The sequence below is a fragment of the Castanea sativa genome, chromosome 5 (assembly GCF_040712315.1).
Source record: "Castanea sativa cultivar Marrone di Chiusa Pesio chromosome 5, ASM4071231v1".
Lineage (NCBI taxonomy): Eukaryota > Viridiplantae > Streptophyta > Magnoliopsida > Fagales > Fagaceae > Castanea > Castanea sativa.
The window spans coordinates 10,902,035-10,923,471 of NC_134017.1; the positions used below are offsets into that span (position 1 = coordinate 10,902,035).

The 21,437-nt window shown below is 32.2% G+C and overlaps 1 protein-coding gene across 1 annotated transcript; it reads right to left on the minus strand.

The window, feature by feature from the left end:
- Positions 1 to 202: 202 nt before the first annotated feature.
- LOC142635987 (beta-galactosidase 1-like) lies at positions 203 to 7,619 on the minus strand. Its single transcript, XM_075810036.1, has 19 exons — positions 7,112 to 7,619; positions 6,813 to 6,908; positions 6,598 to 6,710; positions 6,433 to 6,499; positions 6,222 to 6,314; positions 5,934 to 6,077; positions 5,251 to 5,339; positions 4,983 to 5,088; positions 4,809 to 4,896; positions 3,825 to 3,943; positions 3,557 to 3,721; positions 3,034 to 3,212; positions 2,783 to 2,892; positions 2,427 to 2,536; positions 2,202 to 2,312; positions 2,015 to 2,125; positions 1,482 to 1,687; positions 1,062 to 1,398; positions 203 to 732 (listed from the first exon to the last, which is right to left on the minus strand). Exons 1-19 carry the CDS (start codon positions 7,289 to 7,291, stop codon positions 622 to 624), a joined length of 2,535 nt encoding a protein of 844 aa, XP_075666151.1. The 5' UTR covers positions 7,292 to 7,619; the 3' UTR covers positions 203 to 621.
- Positions 7,620 to 21,437: the final 13,818 nt, after the last annotated feature.

Below are 21,437 nucleotides of genomic sequence, written 5' to 3' on the forward strand. Positions count from 1 at the left end.
TTTATCATTTTTTTCCCCATTTTACATTCCATGTTAGAAGAAGGTAGGAGTAAGTTTTAAAGAGTTAGTACCTTATGTTTCAGTTATTGTTGTTAATTCTTATCGTAAATTCAGTGCATGCAGAAACAAGAGAGCCCATCACAACTAAATGCCGTAGATTAAATGCAAGTCTTTTTTTTTTTTTGGAGGAATGCAAAACAAATAAAAAAGCATGATAATTTTATTAGATTTGACACCTTTCTTACAAGAAAATGAAACATAACATTACAGGAACCAGAGGCTTCCAATTCTAAAACTAAAAAAAAAAAAAATTGCACATGGACTCAATTAGTATCATCTCGATGTGCTCTTGACCAATCCTTTCACTTCTACCTTCATGTAACACGCAGGCCACCAATCAAAACAATGGCTAGTATATACATATAACTTATCAACTACTATTTTCACAATCCGTATATGCTTTTAGCCAGTGTGTGTTGTATATTTGTACAACTTCACCCTGGAAAAGCCAAAATGAATGGTCATGGTGCTCTGGACGTGTAGATAATTTACCCAAAAATATTTCAGCTGAAATTTCTGTATTGGGGTCTTGGCAAAATCAATGTAGGACCTTTATTCACTTCAGCTACAAACAGCCTCCACTGAGAGTTTCTTCATGACATTTGGACATGGATCTCCTCCAAAATTTTCAGGATCTACAGTGACTGAGCAGGAGTTCTGCCCAACACAACTCTGCAAGAAGAACTAGTTGTTTAAGCAATCAAGTACGAAAGCATAAGAAAGTGAGCATGAAGGCCAAAAAGTTTAGTTGGTCTGCAGATTCAACACTTCAGATTATTTAAAAGATGAAAACTTTCAAAAGTTATGCAGCTAAGTTGGAGCACCGTCCAAGCATTAAAATTAGAAGCGGGCATCTATTATAGTATGTATGGCATTATTTATATATTTCTCCGGAAGAGGGCATGAGACTATCATTTAGCATCTTGACTTGGTACAGCAATGGAATATGAAGAAGCAAGGGCAAAAAAAGATGGCATAAGTAAAGCAAGATTGTAGTATACCCTTTGAAAAGCATCATATGATTTGTGGGCATGACAGCTTCCCTCGCGGAAGCTTCCACAAGCACCTTCTGGTGTTCCAAAGCTAGCAAACTTTATTGAAGAAATTTTCTGGCCAGGGCCACACCATAAATGAGCTTTAGGTCTAATTGGTTTACTAACTTTACCAATGGCTTGCATGTGCCAACTCATGAGGTTTGGCTGCCACTCAAAGATATCAGCACATACACTATCAATTTCCCTTCTAACTAAAAATATCCCATTTGGGTCTCCTGCCAATTCTTCGAAAACAACCAGCAAATTCCCTGTTGGTTTTAGCCACGAATGAGGAACATGATACCTGAAATTTATTAGCATTTATAAGTTCCCAATAGTTCATTATCAGCACAACAAAGCTCTAAAGTGATACAACTTTTCTCTTACCATCTTTGGGAAGCCTCACCACAATTACTTAAGCATTTCTTCTCATCATATGTTCCAGCATAATTACATTCACCACAAGTACCAGATGCTTTATAAGCAGGCCAGTAGCGGCCAACACTCTGTCCATTTATCCATACTTGACCTTTACCCATGCTGCCCAAATCCAAGGCCAATGGGGCGTTTCCAGCTGGAGCATTGAACGTAGTCTGAAACATGACACAAGGATGTCAGTTCTGGCCTTAGCAGCAAAGTGCCGCTTAAATGGGTTTGCTTGCATAATCCTTATTATATGAAAACTTGTCTGATATAAATTTCTATCTTAATTTTCTTTTTTCACAAGAAAAGTTGTAATTCAGCTAGAACTCCAAACATAACTTATGTTTATTTTTAAGAACTAAAAACAAGATATAAGAAAGTGCCAGACCAAGAATACCACAATTATGTCACTAATTATATCTTGATGGAACCCCTAAGCAAGGCCTTACAAGGTTCACTAATAATAAGAAGCTTTACGTAAGGTTTGAGAAACTCACTTTGTACCATGTCAGTGGCTGCCTTTGGGCCACTAAATATCCCTCAATCCACTCAACAGAGGAACTTCCACTAAGTGAATGAAGGCTCAAGTCTTCTCCTTTAAGACCGATCTGATGGAAAACAAGAAATTAAGTGAATCTGTAGCATTTCAGGGAAAGAATACAGAATATATGTTTGAAGACAAACCTTGTAAGACCACTTCTGCCATGACAAGTCTCTTCTCCCCTCGTTAAGACCACTCAATGAAATTGGACCAAGAACACCAGCATTCCATGTCTCAAAATGTGGACCAACATTCTGAACATATTACAGACAGCAGGAAAGACAAAAAGGTTAAATTGAAAATGACCATGCACATTGTTCACAAAAAATCAGATGTGTGTGTGTGTGAGAGAGAGAGAGAGGACAAACCGGGAGACCAACAGCAACACTTAGAAGTGAAATTTTGTTAATACCAGCTCTCAAATTCACACCTTCACTAAATGTTAGTTTTGGGTTTTCTAGACTTCCATAGGCAGTTCCTGATAAAAATCAAGAAAGTAACGTGTTAAAGAGGGCAGAACACAAAGTGATTAAGCACTATTAGTTAAAGTAATATTGTTTGTTCAGGTTGTGTTTGAAAGCATACAGAATGATATGACTATAAGCAAGCACTATCAATGAAAGTGACTAAACAAAATTCCTTTCATCATTGCTGTGGCCATTGGAAGTTACTATCCATAGAAGTTGGTTAAGAAAATGCCTGAAACAGGCAATATGCTGCCTACCTGATAGTTGATCATTGATGAAAACATGCAAAGCATGGCCAGCAGATAAGACTGTAAGATAAGGATAATATCCACTCTTCAGAAATTGTTCATTGGCGTCAATCTTAACACTGGGGAGGAAAAATAATACATTTAAAAGATTGGATATCCAAAGGGCATATGAAATTTATAAGAAAATATTTCGTTAACAAACACCCCCCCCCCCCTCACCCCTCAAAAAAAAATACTATGTATGGGCTTATGTTACTCACTCTGTCGAGTACCACAAATAGTCAGAGGCATCTCTTGTTGTATTTATCTGCTCCAACAACCCAACCATTGTGAAAGAACTGTCATCAGAGGAGGTTGTCTCATCGTTGTATGACTGCCAGGAGAATCCTCCATGAACAGGAACCCGAGTCATCTTCATTAGTGAACTTTGGGCACCAACCTGACAGAAATTTTGGTATAAATTATCGAAGTTTGTTTACCAGGAAGCTTCTGACAGGAAAATCCTCTTTTATGAGGAAGATCAATATATAAGTTAAAAAACACAAAGCAGTGAGATACTAGACATAAGTATCATGTGGAAATATGAACGTATCTTACAATACCCTCTAATAAATATTCAAAGAAATCAAAACTTATTTGGTAGAGCTAACATTTGCATTCTATGTAGTAAATCACAAATATTTTTTCAAGGTAGCGTGCATACGCTCGGACCAGAGTAAGTCTCAAGTACTGACAACCATGACCAATGAAATTCAACAGAGTATCAAAAGCCTTTTTTCTCACCCTGGCAGTATTGTATACAGTGTTCTTGCAATCTGGAAGAATACTGATAGACCAAGGAGGCAGGTTGTAATGCATATTCCCAAAAGCCACTTTTGCAAAAGTTTTTGGATTATAATTGGCAAGGAATGCAGCGCAAGCTCCAGATTTTGATTTGAATACATGAGCCTGTGCCAGAAAAATGAAATTTTGGGAGTGAGTTTTAGTTGTGAGTCAATCTGAAGTATGAATGAATGAGTAACGATTCTTAGTAAACAGAAATCCATTTAACCTCTTGATAATTTCCAAGTGATGTCACAGTGGGATCTCCAGATACTAAAGCTGGTTCGCTCAGCTTTATTGCTCTATGCAAATCTTTCAAATGACCCCATTTAGGTTGTCTCAGAAGTCCTACATAGAAAAAGAAATAGCAATTATTAAAATTCATGCAGTGCAATCCTAGTTTTAGGGGAGAAAATAAATTCTGAAGAAAGCACAGTTGATAATTTTTCAGTTGTCTCATGCCTGTGTCAGTGTGAGTGTGTTCCTTAGGTGAAAAATCTGTTAAATAGTTAAAGAACTTTTACCTCATCAATAAAAATATATGAATATCCTAAAATTATAATGATGATAGATTTGATTGTTTGACAAGGGAAGGAACCACCAGATGATGGGCTACATCCATCCAAAATCTTTTCATTCATATCATGGTAATGTCTAAAGCTATCACAATCTGCATACAATGAAATTGACTCTATATGACCAAAGGTCTAAAAGATACTATAACTAGTTAGGTTGCAGTCATCTTTAGTCAATCTTTAGCTTGTTAGATACATGTGTGTTACCCCTCAAATGACGGTCAATTGTTTTCTTACCTGATATATTGTATAACTAATCAAATTATCAGATTTAACAGTCATTAGAAATATCATGATATTTCCATCACAAACTCACCCCATGCATAATAAGGACAATATGGTCGCTATTACACCAGAGTCAAAAATAAATGGGGGGGTTTTTTATTTTTATTTTCTTAAAAAAGAAGAATTGAAGCTTGCTTTATGGTGAAGTGACAGCAGCAACTACTCCACTATGATGTGGCACAGGGCGCCAAGTGACATTTGAAAATTAATGTAAGTGCAGCAAAACTGGATGATGAAAAAAAAAATTCTATGAAAACGAATACAAACAATTGGAAAACATACAAGTAGTTATGGTTCTATCTACTAAAACTACACAAATGAAATGTTTAATAACATAACTCCTTTGTGCATACCATATTCATCAATAGGAGCATCATAATCATAACTAGTAGCAATGAAAGGACCACCAGCGGTTCGGCCAAAGTTGGTTCCCCCATGATACTGAAAACATGAAAACAAACAAATAAAGCACAGTTCAATCAATTATTCAGAATATAGGAGTCACTCCACACAAACAATGAAGTTACCATATAATAATTAACGAATGATCCCCCTTTCTGTATAAACCTTGCAACTGAAAAAGCCAAGTCTTCAGCTGGCCGATAAGGAACTGGACCTCCAAACTCGGTAAACCTGTACATGTTACAGAGAACAAAGGATAATTAATCAGAAAATAACTTAAAGCAATCTACTCACTTAGTTCTAGGTTTGTGGTTGAATCATAATAAATTTATATATTCAACAAAGAATGACAGAATCTAGCACCCAGTTCAAGCTAAAAGCGCAAATATTTACCAGCCAGTCCAGGCTTCTGTCCACATCTTGGGTTTATAAGCTTTGTTGGGAGAGAAGTAGTCGCAGTAGAAACCATTGCAAGTGTTAATCTGTTTGGATACATCTTTGAAATTAGAACGAGAAGAAGAAAAACAAAAGGAAAGAACGGATAAGGATAAACCACCAGAGAACAGAGCAATAATAAACCTATAATTCCAACAGCCAAGAAGTCAACCAAAGATACATGACTCACACCAATTTTTTATTTTTATTGGAAAGCACCCAACGTAATATACACGACTCACAACAATTAACTTAGGATTACAAGCTTAGAAAAGCTACAAATATTATTTATCTGTGCCACTATATAAGTTAGAAGGTTTATGTATGTGTGAATAATAAATTAGAAAACAGAGTCATAAATCTCTGTTACAAATCTCAATTGCTAAAGTGAATTAAATAATTGCAACAGTCACAGAGAGGACAGAGATAGAGCAGTGTTTAGCCATGTGCAATGAGGAATAATTATTCATTTCCTCGATGACTAACATGGGTACATCACGCTATTGAGTGGCAACCCCACTAGGGACTGTGGGAACATAGCATCAGCAAGTAATCATCAAGGGTTGGCTTGAGTTAATTGAACATGCTAAGTAAAGGTAAAAAGGCAATGACAAAAGGAAAGAAAGTTAGGCTGCACTTACAACAGGATCAGGGGCATCATCTTGCTTGCACATTACCCATGGGACACCAGTGCCAAGCCCCACAGCCATTTTGGCAGCCCACTTGGTGTAAGCTTGACCGGGTTCACCGATTTCATATTCCTCGGGTCCATATTCATTTTCAATCTGTCACAAACATTGAAAGAGAAAAATACATCTCTTAGTTTACTACCTCTTATTATTAGATGAATACAAATTTAAGTTCTATTGGTAAAAATTATAGAAGTTCATTGGATTAAGTGAAGAAGTAGAATACAGTGCTGTGCCAACCTGGGATAGAATTATTGGACCACCTTGAGACTCAAACAACCTTTCAGCCTTCATCATATTGACAATCTTTGTTGTGAATCTTTGCATTTGATACTTCATTACAACAAATTGAAAATCAAAATCCAGTTGAAAAATAGATCAAATCAATTCCATATGAAAGAAACTGAGATACATGAGGGTATTTCAGATGTAAGAATCATAAGTTTCTAACCTTAAAAGGCCCATTATCTGTTCTGAAATTGATCCCCGGAATGTACTTCAGCCAAATAGGGAATCCCCTGAAAAGAAAATATATTCTCACACTCAGATTTTCAAAACTTACAGTATATTTATGTGTATATTTCTATTTTTAGAATTCAGATAAATTTAGTATTACCCAAAGTTCCACTCAGCACAAACATAAGGACCAATCCTGAGATGAACATAAAGGCCAGCTTGCTTCACCAGCTTAATAAATTTGACCAGATCATAGTTCCCCCCAAAGTAATACTATAACAAATAAGAAGTATCAGTACACATAAGTCAAATACTCTGTTCCATAAATATAACATTGATTCACAGAAAAGAAAAACAGCTGCCATTATCCATTACCTTGCCAGGTTGAGGCTCATGCCCATTCCAGAAAACATAAGTCTGAATCACATCCAAACCTCCTTCCTTAGCCTTCTGAATAAGATCTGGCCACATCTGCAACAACCCCAAAAAGACTCAAACTTTGAGAACAAAAATAAACAACAAAAATAAAGCTTTTTTTTTTTCAAAAAATTGAAAAAGCTATGAAGGGGGGAATTTTAGAGGCACCCAGTTAAAGAAAAACAACAAAAGACCAGAGAAACTGAGAAAAACCAGAAAATAAAAGAGGCCCAGAAAGCACATTTGGAGCAAAATACCTCAGGGGTGCTTCTTGGGTAGTGAATGGATCCAGAAATGAGAATCCTTCTCTGCCCATTAATGGTTATAGCTTTAGAATCATAGGACACAGAAGCTTTAGCAATACCAACACATAAACCCAACAAAACCACCACTGTCACATTCCACATTACAAGCTTCAACCCCATCATGGTGACCATGAAGGAAGCAAGCAAGCAAGTAATCCTCTTTTGTTTATGCAGCTTCTTAAAACAAAACAATGGCCTTTTTGTTATTCTTTCTTTTCTCTCTCACTTGCAAACACTTTATTCTAAGCTTCTTTTGGAGAGAGAAAGTAAAGGAAAACCAACACAGCTGGTTTTTGTCTTTCTTTTCTTTCCTTTCCTTTTCTTTTGCGAGTGAAAGAAAGAAAATAAGAAGCGTGAGCGAGAATTTTACACACACCAGTACTACAACCCAACACTCTAACACTGCTAATAATAATAACAAGTTTGTTTGTCGTGTGAAATGGCTTTGCAACTCTTGCTTAATGAATGTGCTGTATCGCTCTGCTTAAATAACACACTGACAGAGTAATGGGGGTGTTGTCTGAAAGTGGGTCCCACTTTGAAGGTGCTTTGGGACCCACAATTTTGGCCTTTTTCTCATATAACCTTTTATTTTATTTTATATATATATTTTTGGATTTACTCAAAATGACTAGGAGCTTCATCCAATGAATTTATATAATTTATTTTCCTATGCTTTTTTTTTTTTTTAAATCCTTAATTTTTGTTTTTTGTTTTTGTTTTTTTTTAATGTTTTAAAAAGTTGTGTAGCAATAAAAAAAGTCATTGTGGTAAAGGTCTGTTTGGCTGTTTGATAAAAACACAAAGATTCTGAACTCAATCCCGAAATGGGCGCTATTCCTACTATATTGGCTGAAGAAAATTTTAATGTTTTTCAGAAAAAATGAAAACCCCACGCGCTAGTAAGCGCGTGAGAATATCAGAAAATAAAAAAATAAATTGTGTACGATGGAAAGTACTTTTAAAGGGTAATCTTTTAGGCTTTTTTGGCCTTTGCCAGGCAATTATGGTAGTAATCAAAATCGTGGTCTTTGGATTTTGTTGGATACAGATTTCAGCGTTTAAATTCTAGGTGCGGGTTTAGGCGCGTAACTAAAAGTATTTCTATATAAATAAATTGTTGGAATAGGTTTCTTCTTTTTTTTTTTTTTTTCCTCGTTATATCACGAGTACCTCAAAAAAGAAATAATACAATCTTGTCACGGGTGAGTCTGTAATCTGTATGACACACACTACTACAAATTGTCAAGGTATAACGTGCGTTTGGGAGATGCTGATGGCACGTTTTGCGTTTTGGGAGGGATACTGTTCATGAACTAGGTACGAAGTGAAAATTGAAAACTGGTTTCAGTAACAGTGTTATATATTTTAAAATTATTTCACTACAGAATTTTTGGTAATAAATTTTTAGTTTTTAATAAAATAAGTGGTATTCAAATATACCACAATCTCTTGGGAATTAATAATGACTCTAAAATTTAGTCATTTTTTATCTAAATTATAGAGCTGATGGAGTTACTCACTACTTCACTATGTTGTTATTTTTTTATTTTTTTATATAAAAAAATGGTGGAATGTTGAGGCTAGTCACTTTCTAGTTAGCAAGATAAATCTTCACTAGTTTCTCAACAAGGGGAAAAAAAAGATAAATCTTCACTAGGTTGTTATTCAGGTTAAGCTTGGCTTTAGGGCTGTAAATGAACCAAACGTTCGTAAGAAGCCCTACCTTGACTCGATAAAAAAAAATGTTGTTCATGTTTGTTTGTCTTTAAATGAGTCAAGTTTGAACCTTAATTTTACATTTGTTTAATAAACGAGTCAAGCTTAAGCAAAAAAAAAAATCATGAATAGTCTCATGAATAATAGGGCTTGATAAAATATAAATCGGGCTTAAATTGGGGTTGAAGCCATATTTCTAAAGCAAATAAGTTTGATAATGTGCTTAATATGGGTTGATATTGTATTTGTATTGGATTTCAAACTCAAAAACTTAATATTGAGCTCGAATTCAACTTGACTAATGAATCAAGTTGAGCTTGAGCTTGTTAGATAGTCCAAAAGCCTTTCAAACATAATTTGTGGGTTTTGTTCAAAATTAAGTCAAGCTTGAACATTTTATATTTGTTGTTGAGGTGAGCTTGATCATTCAATAATCAACCAAACTTGGCTCATTTACAGCCCAAGTTGGCTTGCTCACTCTTATTTAGATTTCTTAATTGACCAAACTTGGCTCATTTAAAACTACCATTGAAGTCTTGTGATGACATATAGGTACACCCTTCATTAATATCGGTTGTACCCTATAGGCAGGGACGTAGCTATGCTTGGACCAAGGGGGGCAATGGCCCCCCTTGGCCCAATGAGAAAAAGCAAAATATAAAATATATGAAACTTGGTTTTGAATTTTCATACTCAATTTTTGTTCAATATTTCCATGCTTTTACAAAAAAATACAATTTCTTTATTCAAATTTTCATTAAATTTTGATTCTTTTTATAAGTTTCTGTCTGGATTCTAAATGATTTATGAAATTTATCTTAAAGTATTAGCGTAGGATAATTGCAACTTAAGTGTTCAATGAAGTTCCCTAAAAAAGTTTGGGATAAACACACACACACAGATATATATATATAATTTTATAAGTTGCTTGGATAAAAAAAAAAAAAAGGTTATTCATTGGGTTAATCTAGAGTTACAATATAAAGGTTTAGGTTATAACAATTTTTTTAAGCATTTGGGTTTGAGTATATCTCGCCCCCCTCACTTAAAATCCTAGCTCCGTCCCTGCCTATAGGCATTGATCTTGGCAAACATCTAATGTAACAAGCCTTAGATGTGACTTAACTAAAGCTTTTGTAGTCCAGTGATACCTTATCTCTTGTTTAACACTTTGCATGGGAAGAGGGGTAAAAAACAATGAAAAAAAAAGAATATTTTTTTCATTTTAAGAGTTTTGAATGTGAGAAAATGAGATTGGTAGGGGGAGACACTCATTTCTTAATTTTCTTTCAAAATTTCAAATTCTTAATCCACCCAAAATTGAGAGTAGTCGAGGGAATGAAATTGAATTTAATGAAATTGTCACTAAAACTCCTAAAATATCCTTATACTTCAACATTTTATTTAAAAAAAAACAAGCAGTATAATAGTAATGTTGCTATAAATGATTTCATTCTATTTCTTCTAATGTTTGTCTTAAATAAGGTTACATTTTGTTCTTTTTTATTCTATTATTTTAAAGGATCGTGTTAATGAATGCCCTTAAGGTAATTATTAATAGGGTCATGCTAACAAATGTCCTTAGGGCATTGGTTAACAATCTATTTTAGGAAAGTTTTAACACCACTTTTATGGGAAATGAAAAAAGTTGTCAAAATATTAATTGCGTTATTTCCTTTTCCCATAAAAACTTTTTTTAAATAGATTATTAATCAATGCCCTAAGGGCATTTGTTAGCATGTCCTTTATTAATAAATCATATTAACTATTATGACATTACTTTTATGAAAAATATGAAAAATCGTCAACAAAATTAATTGCTTTATGATCATTTTCTCATAAAATATTTCTAAAAATAATTTTAAAATTAATACTTTAAAAGCATTCGTTAACATTTTCCTATTTGAAAACATCCCATCAAGATAAATTAATATCATTTCATTCCTTTCTCATTAATTAAATAGATTCCATTTCATTCATTTATGAACTCCTAAACGAATTATAAGAGAAAGTTTGAAATTTTCACCATAAGAATATGGTAATTCTCATGAGAGAGAGAGAGAGAGAGAGAGAGAGAGAGAGAGAGAGAGAGAGAGAGAGAGAGAGAGAGAGAGAGAGAGGAAATGATTCATTATCTATAATAATAAAAAACTATATTTATGGGCGATTACTTACAAATTAAAACCCTTTAGAGTCTTAAGGTAACTTCAACATAGAGTTTTTTTTTTTTTTGGAAATAATTACAATATGCTGCTAACCCCGCAGCTCGAATCATTTCCCCCATAGAGTTACTAAAATTATATTCATCCATTTTAAAATTAGTGAACAATTTTGACCACGTTATTTATATTTTGCATAAATGCAAAAATAGTAGTAACCAATATTTGTTTAAATTATTGATGATGTAGGGGCATTGGGCCCAGTAATTTACCAAGGATGGCCCAACGAGGTCTTTTGGGCTAGAAACCCTAAACCGAAGACATCAAAATGATCTTGGAGTATCTGAAGGGATCTCATAAAGAAATGTCAAGTAAAGATATGATAAACGAATGACCAATTATGTCCGAGGAGTATATTTGTCCTCGGATTGTTAATCCGAGGACATAGGACGAGAGGTTTAGTATCCTTGGGATATGTTATAAAGACTCCTACGGCTACGGGAATACACGGTACACGTGGAGGAAAATAAGAAGGGCGGTGGAATATCTAAGGTAAAGCTGCTACCACCGCCCATACATTAAAAGCTATGTAAATTGATATATTGACTGCATGGATGGAAGGATGGGACGTGAGCATGAAGTTTGGAACTTGGTCCCTGACCCCAGCGGGCTTTAGGGAAGGATTGATGGGACAAGTATCCAAAACCAGCATTACAACCATGAGGTGGAAGACGATGAAGAGAAGAAAAAGAAGTATAAATGAAGGAGAAGTCCTAAGAAGGAAAGGGAGGCTTTTTCAGGAAGAAAAAGAGCCAATAGGATATGATAATCAATATTTGTATCCAAACTTAAGGAAATACTATTATAAACTATCCTCGGATTTCGTCCGAGGAGGAATTCTCAGTCTTACTTTTGCAAACAACTCTTTAATTTGTCCCATTGGGCCCAAAGCCCGTTATTTCCCTTATTGTCTAAACCATCCTTGAAATCTAGATTACAAACCCATCCTCTACAAATTTATTGTAAAGAAAGGCCTTTCAAGCTCATCTCCCTCCAGTCATAGTTTGGGAATTTGAATTGTGTCCTTACAGATGATATAACAAAATTTAATCGACTCACTCCAAGGTAGATAAATTTTTTTTGATAGGATCCAAGGTAGATAAATTGGATCTTAGGAACTCTGACATATAGGTGGTGTTTGGACTTTGGATAAGTGAGCGTTTGCATTTGCTGCGTTTTTTTTTTTTTTTTTTAGCTGAGCGTGCTTGGCACTGTCCATGAACAGTGATTTTAGGCTTATGAATAGTGCCAAGCTCGTGAACAATAATTTTTTCCCAGCTGAGCGCGTTTGGCACTGTTTATTACCCATGAACAGTGATTTTAGGCTTATGAACAGTGCCAAGCGCGTGAACAGTAACTTTTTAATTATTATTTTTATTGTTTTCAATTTTCAGCAAAATAAGCGGTATCCAAACGGACCCATAGTCACCCTAAAAATTATGGAGATCCTATCATGATTGTTTGCATATGGTGATTGGTATTCGTTTATCATGTAAATCCCTCTCCCCAAATTATGTATTTCAATATTTCATTACTTTGCTAATTAAGTTAAGTATTTGTGAATGTTTCGTACGTTTATGGTATAGTAACCTCTTGTTATTTTGTGTCATGTTAAATTATCTTAAATTACTAGGTCAATACCGTTAATCACCATTGCTCTCTCTTCCCTTTCAAGAATCAAAAGGAATAAATATAATCACATAATAAATATTGATGAGGAATGAAGAAAAATTAAATTACTCTAGACCGTCCATGGTTATCCACACCAGCAGCCGTCCAGAAGAAAGCACCAAGGCGAGGCTAACGCCCATGGTCGTCCATAGGCGAAAACACACCCACAGCACTCGTCCTAGGAAAGCTATCATTCCCGTCCTGAAGGGGTTCGTCCACAAAAGGACCTTTGGACGAGACCTTTACACTCGGGAATTACTGACTACATTTCACCATTCCACAACATACGCATAACTTCCAGTGACCGTTATATGAGAAAATATAACTCCTAAACGGTTGTGGAAGTTATCCCTAAACCCTCGCACCTCCTCAAATCCAGGGGAGGTTACAATTCCAATAATTGTTCCTAGGACACTATATAAACACCCATTCAGACCAGAAAAATGTATGTTTTTACTTCTCCCAAAAAGTTGGAACTCCAAAAATATAGAGAGAAAACTAACTTTGCCGTCGGAGGGTTCTTGGCCGGCGACCCCAGTCACCTTTGATCGCTTTTCTTTCTTTTCCAGGCCATCGAAGGAGCAAGCAGTCCTGTCAAGTCCGAAGCACCCAGCCTACTGATTTTCTTTGCAACATCAAATATAATATCTTATAAGATCTAACATGAAAGAAAAATCAATGTAATCCACTGGAATTTTTCAAATCTTTACTTAAAGAAATAGATAGGAAAATAAACAATCAACATTCATAAGTTCTTCCTAATTTGGTTTTTGATGAACCGGATAATAGGGTTTGAAGAATCTTTTTTATGTCTTAGGGCATAATGATTAATAAACTATCAACTGAAGTAATTAAATATGATAATTGTTTATCTATTTTACCTTATAAAGATTGCCAAAAGTCATGATGGTATTGTGCTTTAAAGGTATTTCTCCACCTTATAAAGTCATACCCCCTCCCCTGCCCCCTCCCCCTCCCTTTAAAGGTATTTTTCCACCTTATGAAGTCATCCCCCCCTCCCCCTCTCCCTCCTCAGGGAAAGGGAAACAGGTCAAACCCATAACAAAGGGAGAGGGATGGAATTGAGTATTATCGTCCTTCTATAGATTTTGGAGTTTAACTTAGGACAAAGTTTATCTCTAAACTAATTTAGAGATAAATCTTCCAAACTCTCCTTATATATTTTATTAGATGTAAATTTTGACAAATTCGTCGTTATAGTACATTTTCTTATTATATCTTCCATAATTTCAAATTTTCAAAAATATCAAAGATTAATAAATATGTCATCAATCAAAGAAATTGTTTAAATTTCAAATTTTTTAGTCTTAAATCATGCATAAAAATATGTTTATGGATCAAATAGTAATTAAAATCTGTTTTGAACGAAATCTGACATGCATTTTAAGAATATAAAAAACATGAAATCCAATGGTTAAAATCTTTAAATATTTAGCCATGCTCATTTTTTTTTGTCATTTAACTTATCTTGGGTAGCTACTTAAAAAAAAAAAATAGTTGAATTATAAAACTTAAAGAATTAGTTCAATGTAATCATATTGTTAAATTTAATTGAAAAACTTAAAGAATTGTACATTTGTCCAAATGATTTTCTTTATATGTATATTTATGAGAATAACGGGGAAGGAGATATTTTAAACCTTAATTATCTTAGTAAAAGAAAGTAGGCTATGCTATGCCATTGAATTATAAAACTTTTGACTTAGTCTAATGGCGCCTCCGAGTTAATTTCCCTTTAAGCTCAAGTTTAACTTGCATACTTCAATGAAGGTGAAATTGACTTCTCCTAACGGATTTTTCTTTTATTTATTTATTTTTTAAATTTTAAGTGAAAAAGAAAAGCTAAAGGGTCTCAACAGTGAAAGAGTTAAGGAGCGAAATTATTTTGTTTTGTTACGTAAAGTCTAACTAATGTCTTTTGTTTCATTGAAGGCTTGAACAATTAGCATTGGGTAGAGAGATTCGAATTTGTTTGTCAATTAATATCCAAATAAAACATTCATGTGCCGTAGTTGGACTAATAAATCAAAAAACTAAAAATAAAAATGTGTCGCACTTCAAAGTTGGAACTAAGACATTCTGATCTTTGAAGCCTGTTAAATGGTAATAACTAATAACTTAGCAATATAAAGTTGTAACACAGCAAGAAAAATTTAGGTTCAATGTCACACAGAATTACTATTATCTAAACTACTTGCCGTTTTTTAGTTATCACAATTTAATTAAAGATTTTTATGGAAACAAGTGGTGGGAATGTGTCAAATCGGTGAAATGTTGTGAAAAGACGAAGCAATAATCAGGCTACATTGCTTTCAATTGAACAAGAATATTGCGACTTATTGGGGCGTTGCAATTTGATAATCAAAACAATTATTAACTACGCGTTTTCTCGGTAGTTACACATTACACATCATCCGAATGAAAGAACAAATATCTGTTTTATTTATTTATTTCATTTTATCCAAGATACAATATCTAGTAGTGAAAGTAACTTATAAAAAAAAATGTCACTATTGTGGGAAAAAAAAAGCTTTAAATGATTTTAGTTGTTACATTAAGTTACTTTAAATGATTAAATGAGTATTAATTAATTAGTTTTTGACTTGTTATATTTTATGAGAAAATATCCTATAAATAATACTACTCTTTCTTCTCACATAAATAGCGAATTTTAATACTTCTCCATGAATTAATTTATAAAACACATGCGTGAGAGAAAAGAACATTATTTTCCAAATATTGAATAATTAGGCATATTCTTTGTATTATATATGATAACTTTAATTTTTATCCACTAAATATCTATATCCACTAAATCTAGTTGATTCTTTTTCTTTCTTTTAGTTTGATTCGAAAACTGAAAGTAAATATTCTTGTAGGCAGCAATGTGACACACGTTATAGCTCATATAAAAGGCTACATATATAACATTATAACCAACCATTCAAATGATCATGGCCCTTGGATCGCTATGTCTCTCTCTTTCACTCTCAAATACACATGTATAACCAACCACTCAAATGATCACGACCCTTGGATCGCTACGTCTCTCTCTTTCACTCTCAAATACACATATAATAATGCATGTTTTATGTTGTCATAGAACAATTAGAAAAATGGAGGAACCTTTCACTTGCAGAAACCAAAAGGGAATTAATGGAGGTGGCTTACTTGCCGGGAGGAGAAAGAGAAAGAGAAAGAGAAAGAAAAGCAAAACAAAACAAAAGAATGCTTATTAAATAGTATCGCTTTACTCTTTAGTATTGCTGTTACACTTGCAACAAGCCCCATTATGAAAGCACAGCAAATAAAATAGCTTTCATGCACTCCTCCCCCACTTAACCCATGCATGATTACCAGCACCTAACTTATCCCTATATTTCAATGATTTTTTACAATTATCATTTATAAGTAAATAAGAGATCTAAGATTCAATTATCGCCTATACAAAAAACTGATTGATATTCAGATTTAATGATAAAGGGCAAAAGTTATAAAAACGAACGCTATAGGTTAAAACTTTATAATAAAAAATCATCATATCTCTTTTTTATTTTAATGAAAATTACTACAAGAGTAATTTACAAATCAAAAGGGCAATAATATCTTCAAAAATTATATTTTATGCTCAATACAATGAGGGGTATCTTTTTTCTTTCTTTATTTTATTATTTATATGAAGGGTGTCTTTGACTTCTCACTTCCATTTTGGATGGACGTGGTGCACCGTCTGTTGAAATTTATAAAGAAAAAAAAAAGAAAGAAGCCCATATATTTTGGTCATGTTCTATGTTATACATTGAAAATTTTGATTTTGTCTCTGGGTGTCATGCAAAGTAGGACTCATTAGTCAAACATGTTAGCTATTGAGGAGAATCAATCATGGACAAAAGAGTAGGAAACTGTATAAAAGAACGCGTTTAGATCAATCTTTATGAATAAAATATATGGTAGGTAAATTATTATTATTTAGAATTGAAATAAAATATATAGGCAAATTTGAAATTAGTTCATATAGGGACATTTAGATACTGTAGAGATTTTATTTATTTATTTATTTTTAAAATTATTATTATAGGTTAGATATAATCTTCTCCTACCAATTCTATTTATGTGTTGACTTTCTTTTTTTTATTTTCTTTCTCTTTGTTTTGGAGATAACGTTTTGTTTTTTTAGAAAAAGAGTCATTTCAATAAAAAAAATATATTTTTTGTAAAATTATCTCATTTTTTTAATATTTAGTAGCAATCTAAAATGAGTTGAAAAACAATCTTATAGCTTCCCTTGTTTAACTTGCTATAAGCCAAAGTTGTTTTCCAAAAATATTTAATGAAAACTAATCTTTAAAAATAATTCATACTCTTTTTGTTGATTAAAGATAGTTTTCTGTTAACTTAATTTTTCTGATACTACCAAATACGATAAAATACAAAAAATTATATTTTCCCAATATTTTTCATCGAAATAAACAAAGCGTAACTAAAAAAAGATATGCTAGAATTAGTAATGATTTTTCGGTTTATGTCCTTTCTTTTTTCTTTTGCTAGATGAGTGAACATTTCAGGAGTGTATGAAAAGTGAGAAAAACAAGCTAAAATTAGCCAAAGGGATAAGGAAATTGTATTTTGAAATTTGAAGCTTTAGAAAAGTGAATAAAGTGTATATTAGAGTGTGTTTTTTTTATTCTAAATTTAAAAGTCAGTTTATTTTACTATTTAGCTTATTTTTTTACTATTTATGGGCTCACTGTACTTTTTGATATTATTCATGAGTCTCATTATACTATTTCAATTAACTTTACCTTTATCTACCGTATTTTCTACAAAAAATTTTCAGTTTTAACAAAATAAGCGAATGTCATACCCTTAATATATAATCATTAAAGTCGGAACTTTTTTTTTGGGCCAAACAAAAGTCGGAAAGTTAATACATATCTTACAAGGGAGAGCTACCTATAAATTGTAATGTCATCATTGCCTTTAATGTCCCCAACCGTGACATTACCAACTACGGCATTATTAGTTAAGGACTTTCAAGTAGGGGTCGGCATCACAGTCACTAAATAATCTAGAAACCTCAAACCTAATGGGATGTGACTGAAATTTGCCACACGAACTCTTTGCCCTTTAATTTGTTTTAGCTTTGGTAAGATTTTCTTTACTATATTTAGATGATAGATTTGTTGTGAAAATGAAAGTCTTATTATACAAAAATTTTCACATCATTTGTGAGATGGTATATTAAGATTGATATATAACACAAAGTTATTTTTTGACTCCCAAGTACTTTATAGTAAAAAAATTCACGAAAAATCAAGAGTTTTATAAAAATAAAAAATTTTAAACTGACACTTTTCAATATTTTAAATAAAAATGTTTTGAATTCGAAACCTCCATTCTCCCAACTATTCCAACTATTGAGTTATTAAAAAAATAATGACAATGGTAAGTCATAATAATGATAAAGGTAAGTCATTGAAAAGGTTGCCACCATATTCATTTTCTGGTTTTTGTTTCAAACTACTCTGCTTACAAAATTAATTGTCTTGATGAATTGATTCTATTTAGAAATGTGTCAGGCTGCGTCTTCGTCAAGATGAGGAGCAACATCCACCAACGAAAATGTTAATGACAATAATTTATTACCATTTTTTTAAAAGTTCATTTAATTTTACTTACTTTTTAGTTTAGGTAAATACCAACCGGAATAATGCTAGAAATACAATTATTTTACAAATTGCTAATATAGTGAGTAATTATTAGTAAATGAAAATGTGATATTAATAGTGGGCTTAAATGAAAACCAATAAGAGGTTGGCTATATTAATATTTTGTAAAAATATTGTAAAATAATTTGTGCTTGTAGCATTTCTTTATCAACAAATATCTTAAAGGTTTTGGTTTAAAAAATATTTTTAAAATTTTTTATGAGATAAAAAATAACTGATTTTTTTGGCAATTTTTTATATATTTCATAACGGCAATACTTAGGTATAGTACTTAAGTGTTGTTCTTTAGGTTTACATTTTAAGATTCTGTCATGTGGATTTCTACTCATAGGATGGAAGAGAATTTTTTAGTTAAGTAGCCGTATAACTGAATCTTAAGAGGGGAACCTAATGAACAGCACCTAAGGTACTGTATCTAAATTTTGTTATACTATTAAAATTTTTTTAAAATGATTCATTAACAAATGAATTTGGCTTACCTCTAGTATTTTTTTAACTGAAATCTCTTTTTGTTTTAATGAGAAATTGTCATATCATCCACTAACTAAATAAAATGTGAAGACTAAAACCCACTACCACATGCTATTGTATATTTAAAATAAAAGAACATGTTTAATTAAAAAAAGTACTGAAAATAAGTTAAACTCTTAACAAATACCCTAAGATTATGACCAATCCTTTAATTTTTATATAATCAGTAACAAATCATTGATTAGTAGTGGAGTTTTGAGGCAGAGTGCTTAAATTTTGAGGAATGTGCATCAAAATGAACTAACAAAGAGTGAAATACTAGCGAAATAGAAATTTTCTTGTTAAGATGATAATGGTAGTTTTTACATAAATTTATTATAAACACCATTTTTATTATAACTAAATTATAAATTATAAGTAGTTAAAAACAACAGTGTTTTATTTTTGAAAAAAGTGAAAAAATTACGAAATGAAAGTTCCAATGTGTTGTGTTGTGTTGTGTTGTCAACCAATATATGTTGTCGGTATTGGTTTCGGAAATTTTTTTGGCTTCCAGCCAATTATGCTCTGCTCTGAACTCTGGCCTGGGTCCCGACTCCATACACCGGGCTGTGTGAAGCAAAATTGACACAAATACAGGGGAGAAAATAGTAAAACAGGTTTCAGTTCTTGAAATTCGAAACATTGTTTTTTTTTGCTAAACAAATTCGAAACATTGTTAGCCACAGTACCACTCGTCTCTTTAATTCCCTGCTTTTTTTATCCAAAGAATCCACTTGTCTCCAGTCTCTATTCTCTAGTGTGCGTATCACAACTACTCATACTCAAAATTAATTTAATTAGAATTGGACTCTAACTTCCCTCTTCTTCTTCTTCTTCTTCTTCACTCAATAAATTGGAGATTAGAATCTAATTATCTAACATGATCCTCATTCCTCGCTATTGTAAATAGGGATTCAAAATACCTTAAATCTGCCCGCATTATCTTGAGATGATTGTCATTGCCTTGAAGAGGGGACAAGGCACTTATGAGTTACGATCCTACCCTGTCTTGCTCTGTTGTCACTCTTGATTTTAATTCAATCTTATTGACATGCATATAATTTTTAATTATTTAGTAAATGCATGCTTAAAAAAAAATATTTTAACATCATTTTTGTGAACATATCAAAAGATTTAAGGTATCATTATATCCCAAAAAGACTAGTCAAATTATAATTGTTACTTGTTGTAATCACTTATATAACTCAATTCAATAAAGTAAACATTTGATGTAAGACTCCGCACGTGCCCATGTAACACATATGGCATGTTTGGTTATGTTGTTTAAACAACAGTTTTCGTTGTTTAAATAACACAACATATATTTCTACAACACTTTTTCACTACACATATTTTTATAATATTTAAATAATATTACTAGAACAATATTACCAAATCCGCCATAGTTATTCACTCCACTGTAGTCCTTATATTCTGAAGTATCTCAATAATAATAATTATTATTATTAGTTGAACATGAAAAACCAATTATTAAGAATAAAATGTTGGACAATGAAAAACTTTTTTTTTTTTTTTGCTAAAAGAAATCAATATACTTTTTGATTTCAGTAACCGGAATTATATATGTACTATAGACCAGAGTGTTCCTTATGAGCTGACAAATACAAACCATCTTTCAGCCCAAAAAAAGAAAGAAAGAAAGAAAAAAAAGACATACAATTCTACTAATTAAACCTATTTAACAAGAATAGAGAGTAGATAATATCGTATCACGACAATAGCACCAATTTTCAAACACATTATTGTGATCAGTGCTGGCTTGACATGTGAAGCAACAGATACGGCCGCCTAAGACACTAAGTAGAAAAAAGCTCATAAATTTTAAGTAATAGGTTTTTTTAATATTATAATAGTATTAATTAAGTATAAATATTAGTCAATAAATAAAATAAATTTTTTTATCAAATGAAAAACAAGAAAAAAAATGTTATATCTACGATATTTTTCACAATACTTTTAGAATAAATCCTAAGTGATAGATTGTTACAGGGTATCATTGATGACAAAAAATTAATTTTAGTGATGAATTTAAATTAGAACCAGTAACAAATTAACACATAAGATTTGTTATGAAAAATATTATGAATGTAACACTTCTAAAAAAAAAAAAGAGCAATACATAAAAAAATTCACAACATTTTTCACAAGTTGAGTTGACAAACTTTTACTAGTTTTTATCTAAATTTACTACTAACATCTCTTTTTTACTTACAACTATCAATTTGCCATATCAACAGATGTGAAAAGTTTTGTCAAATTTTTTATATTTAAAACAAAATAATAAAATTTAAATAAAATTTAATTTTTAAAAAATTATATTTAAATATAAAAAACGTCTCAATTTTAATTTTCACTTTAGGCCCATAAATACATTAAGCGGATCCT

What these genes read in the sequence shown, in the direction of transcription:
- LOC142635987 (XM_075810036.1), bottom strand. Translation starts at nt 7,291, where the DNA reads ATGGTCACCATGATGGGGTTGAAGCTTGTAATGTGGAATGTGACAGTG. An exon ending in ACCCAAGAAGCACCCCTGAG is followed by an intron (nt 6,909 to 7,111) that starts GTATTTTGCTCC and finishes GGGTTGTTGCAG; the next exon opens with ATGTGGCCAGATCTTATTCA. An exon ending in GGTGAGGCTTCCCAAAGATG is followed by an intron (nt 1,399 to 1,481) that starts GTAAGAGAAAAG and finishes AATAAATTTCAG; the next exon opens with GTATCATGTTCCTCATTCGT.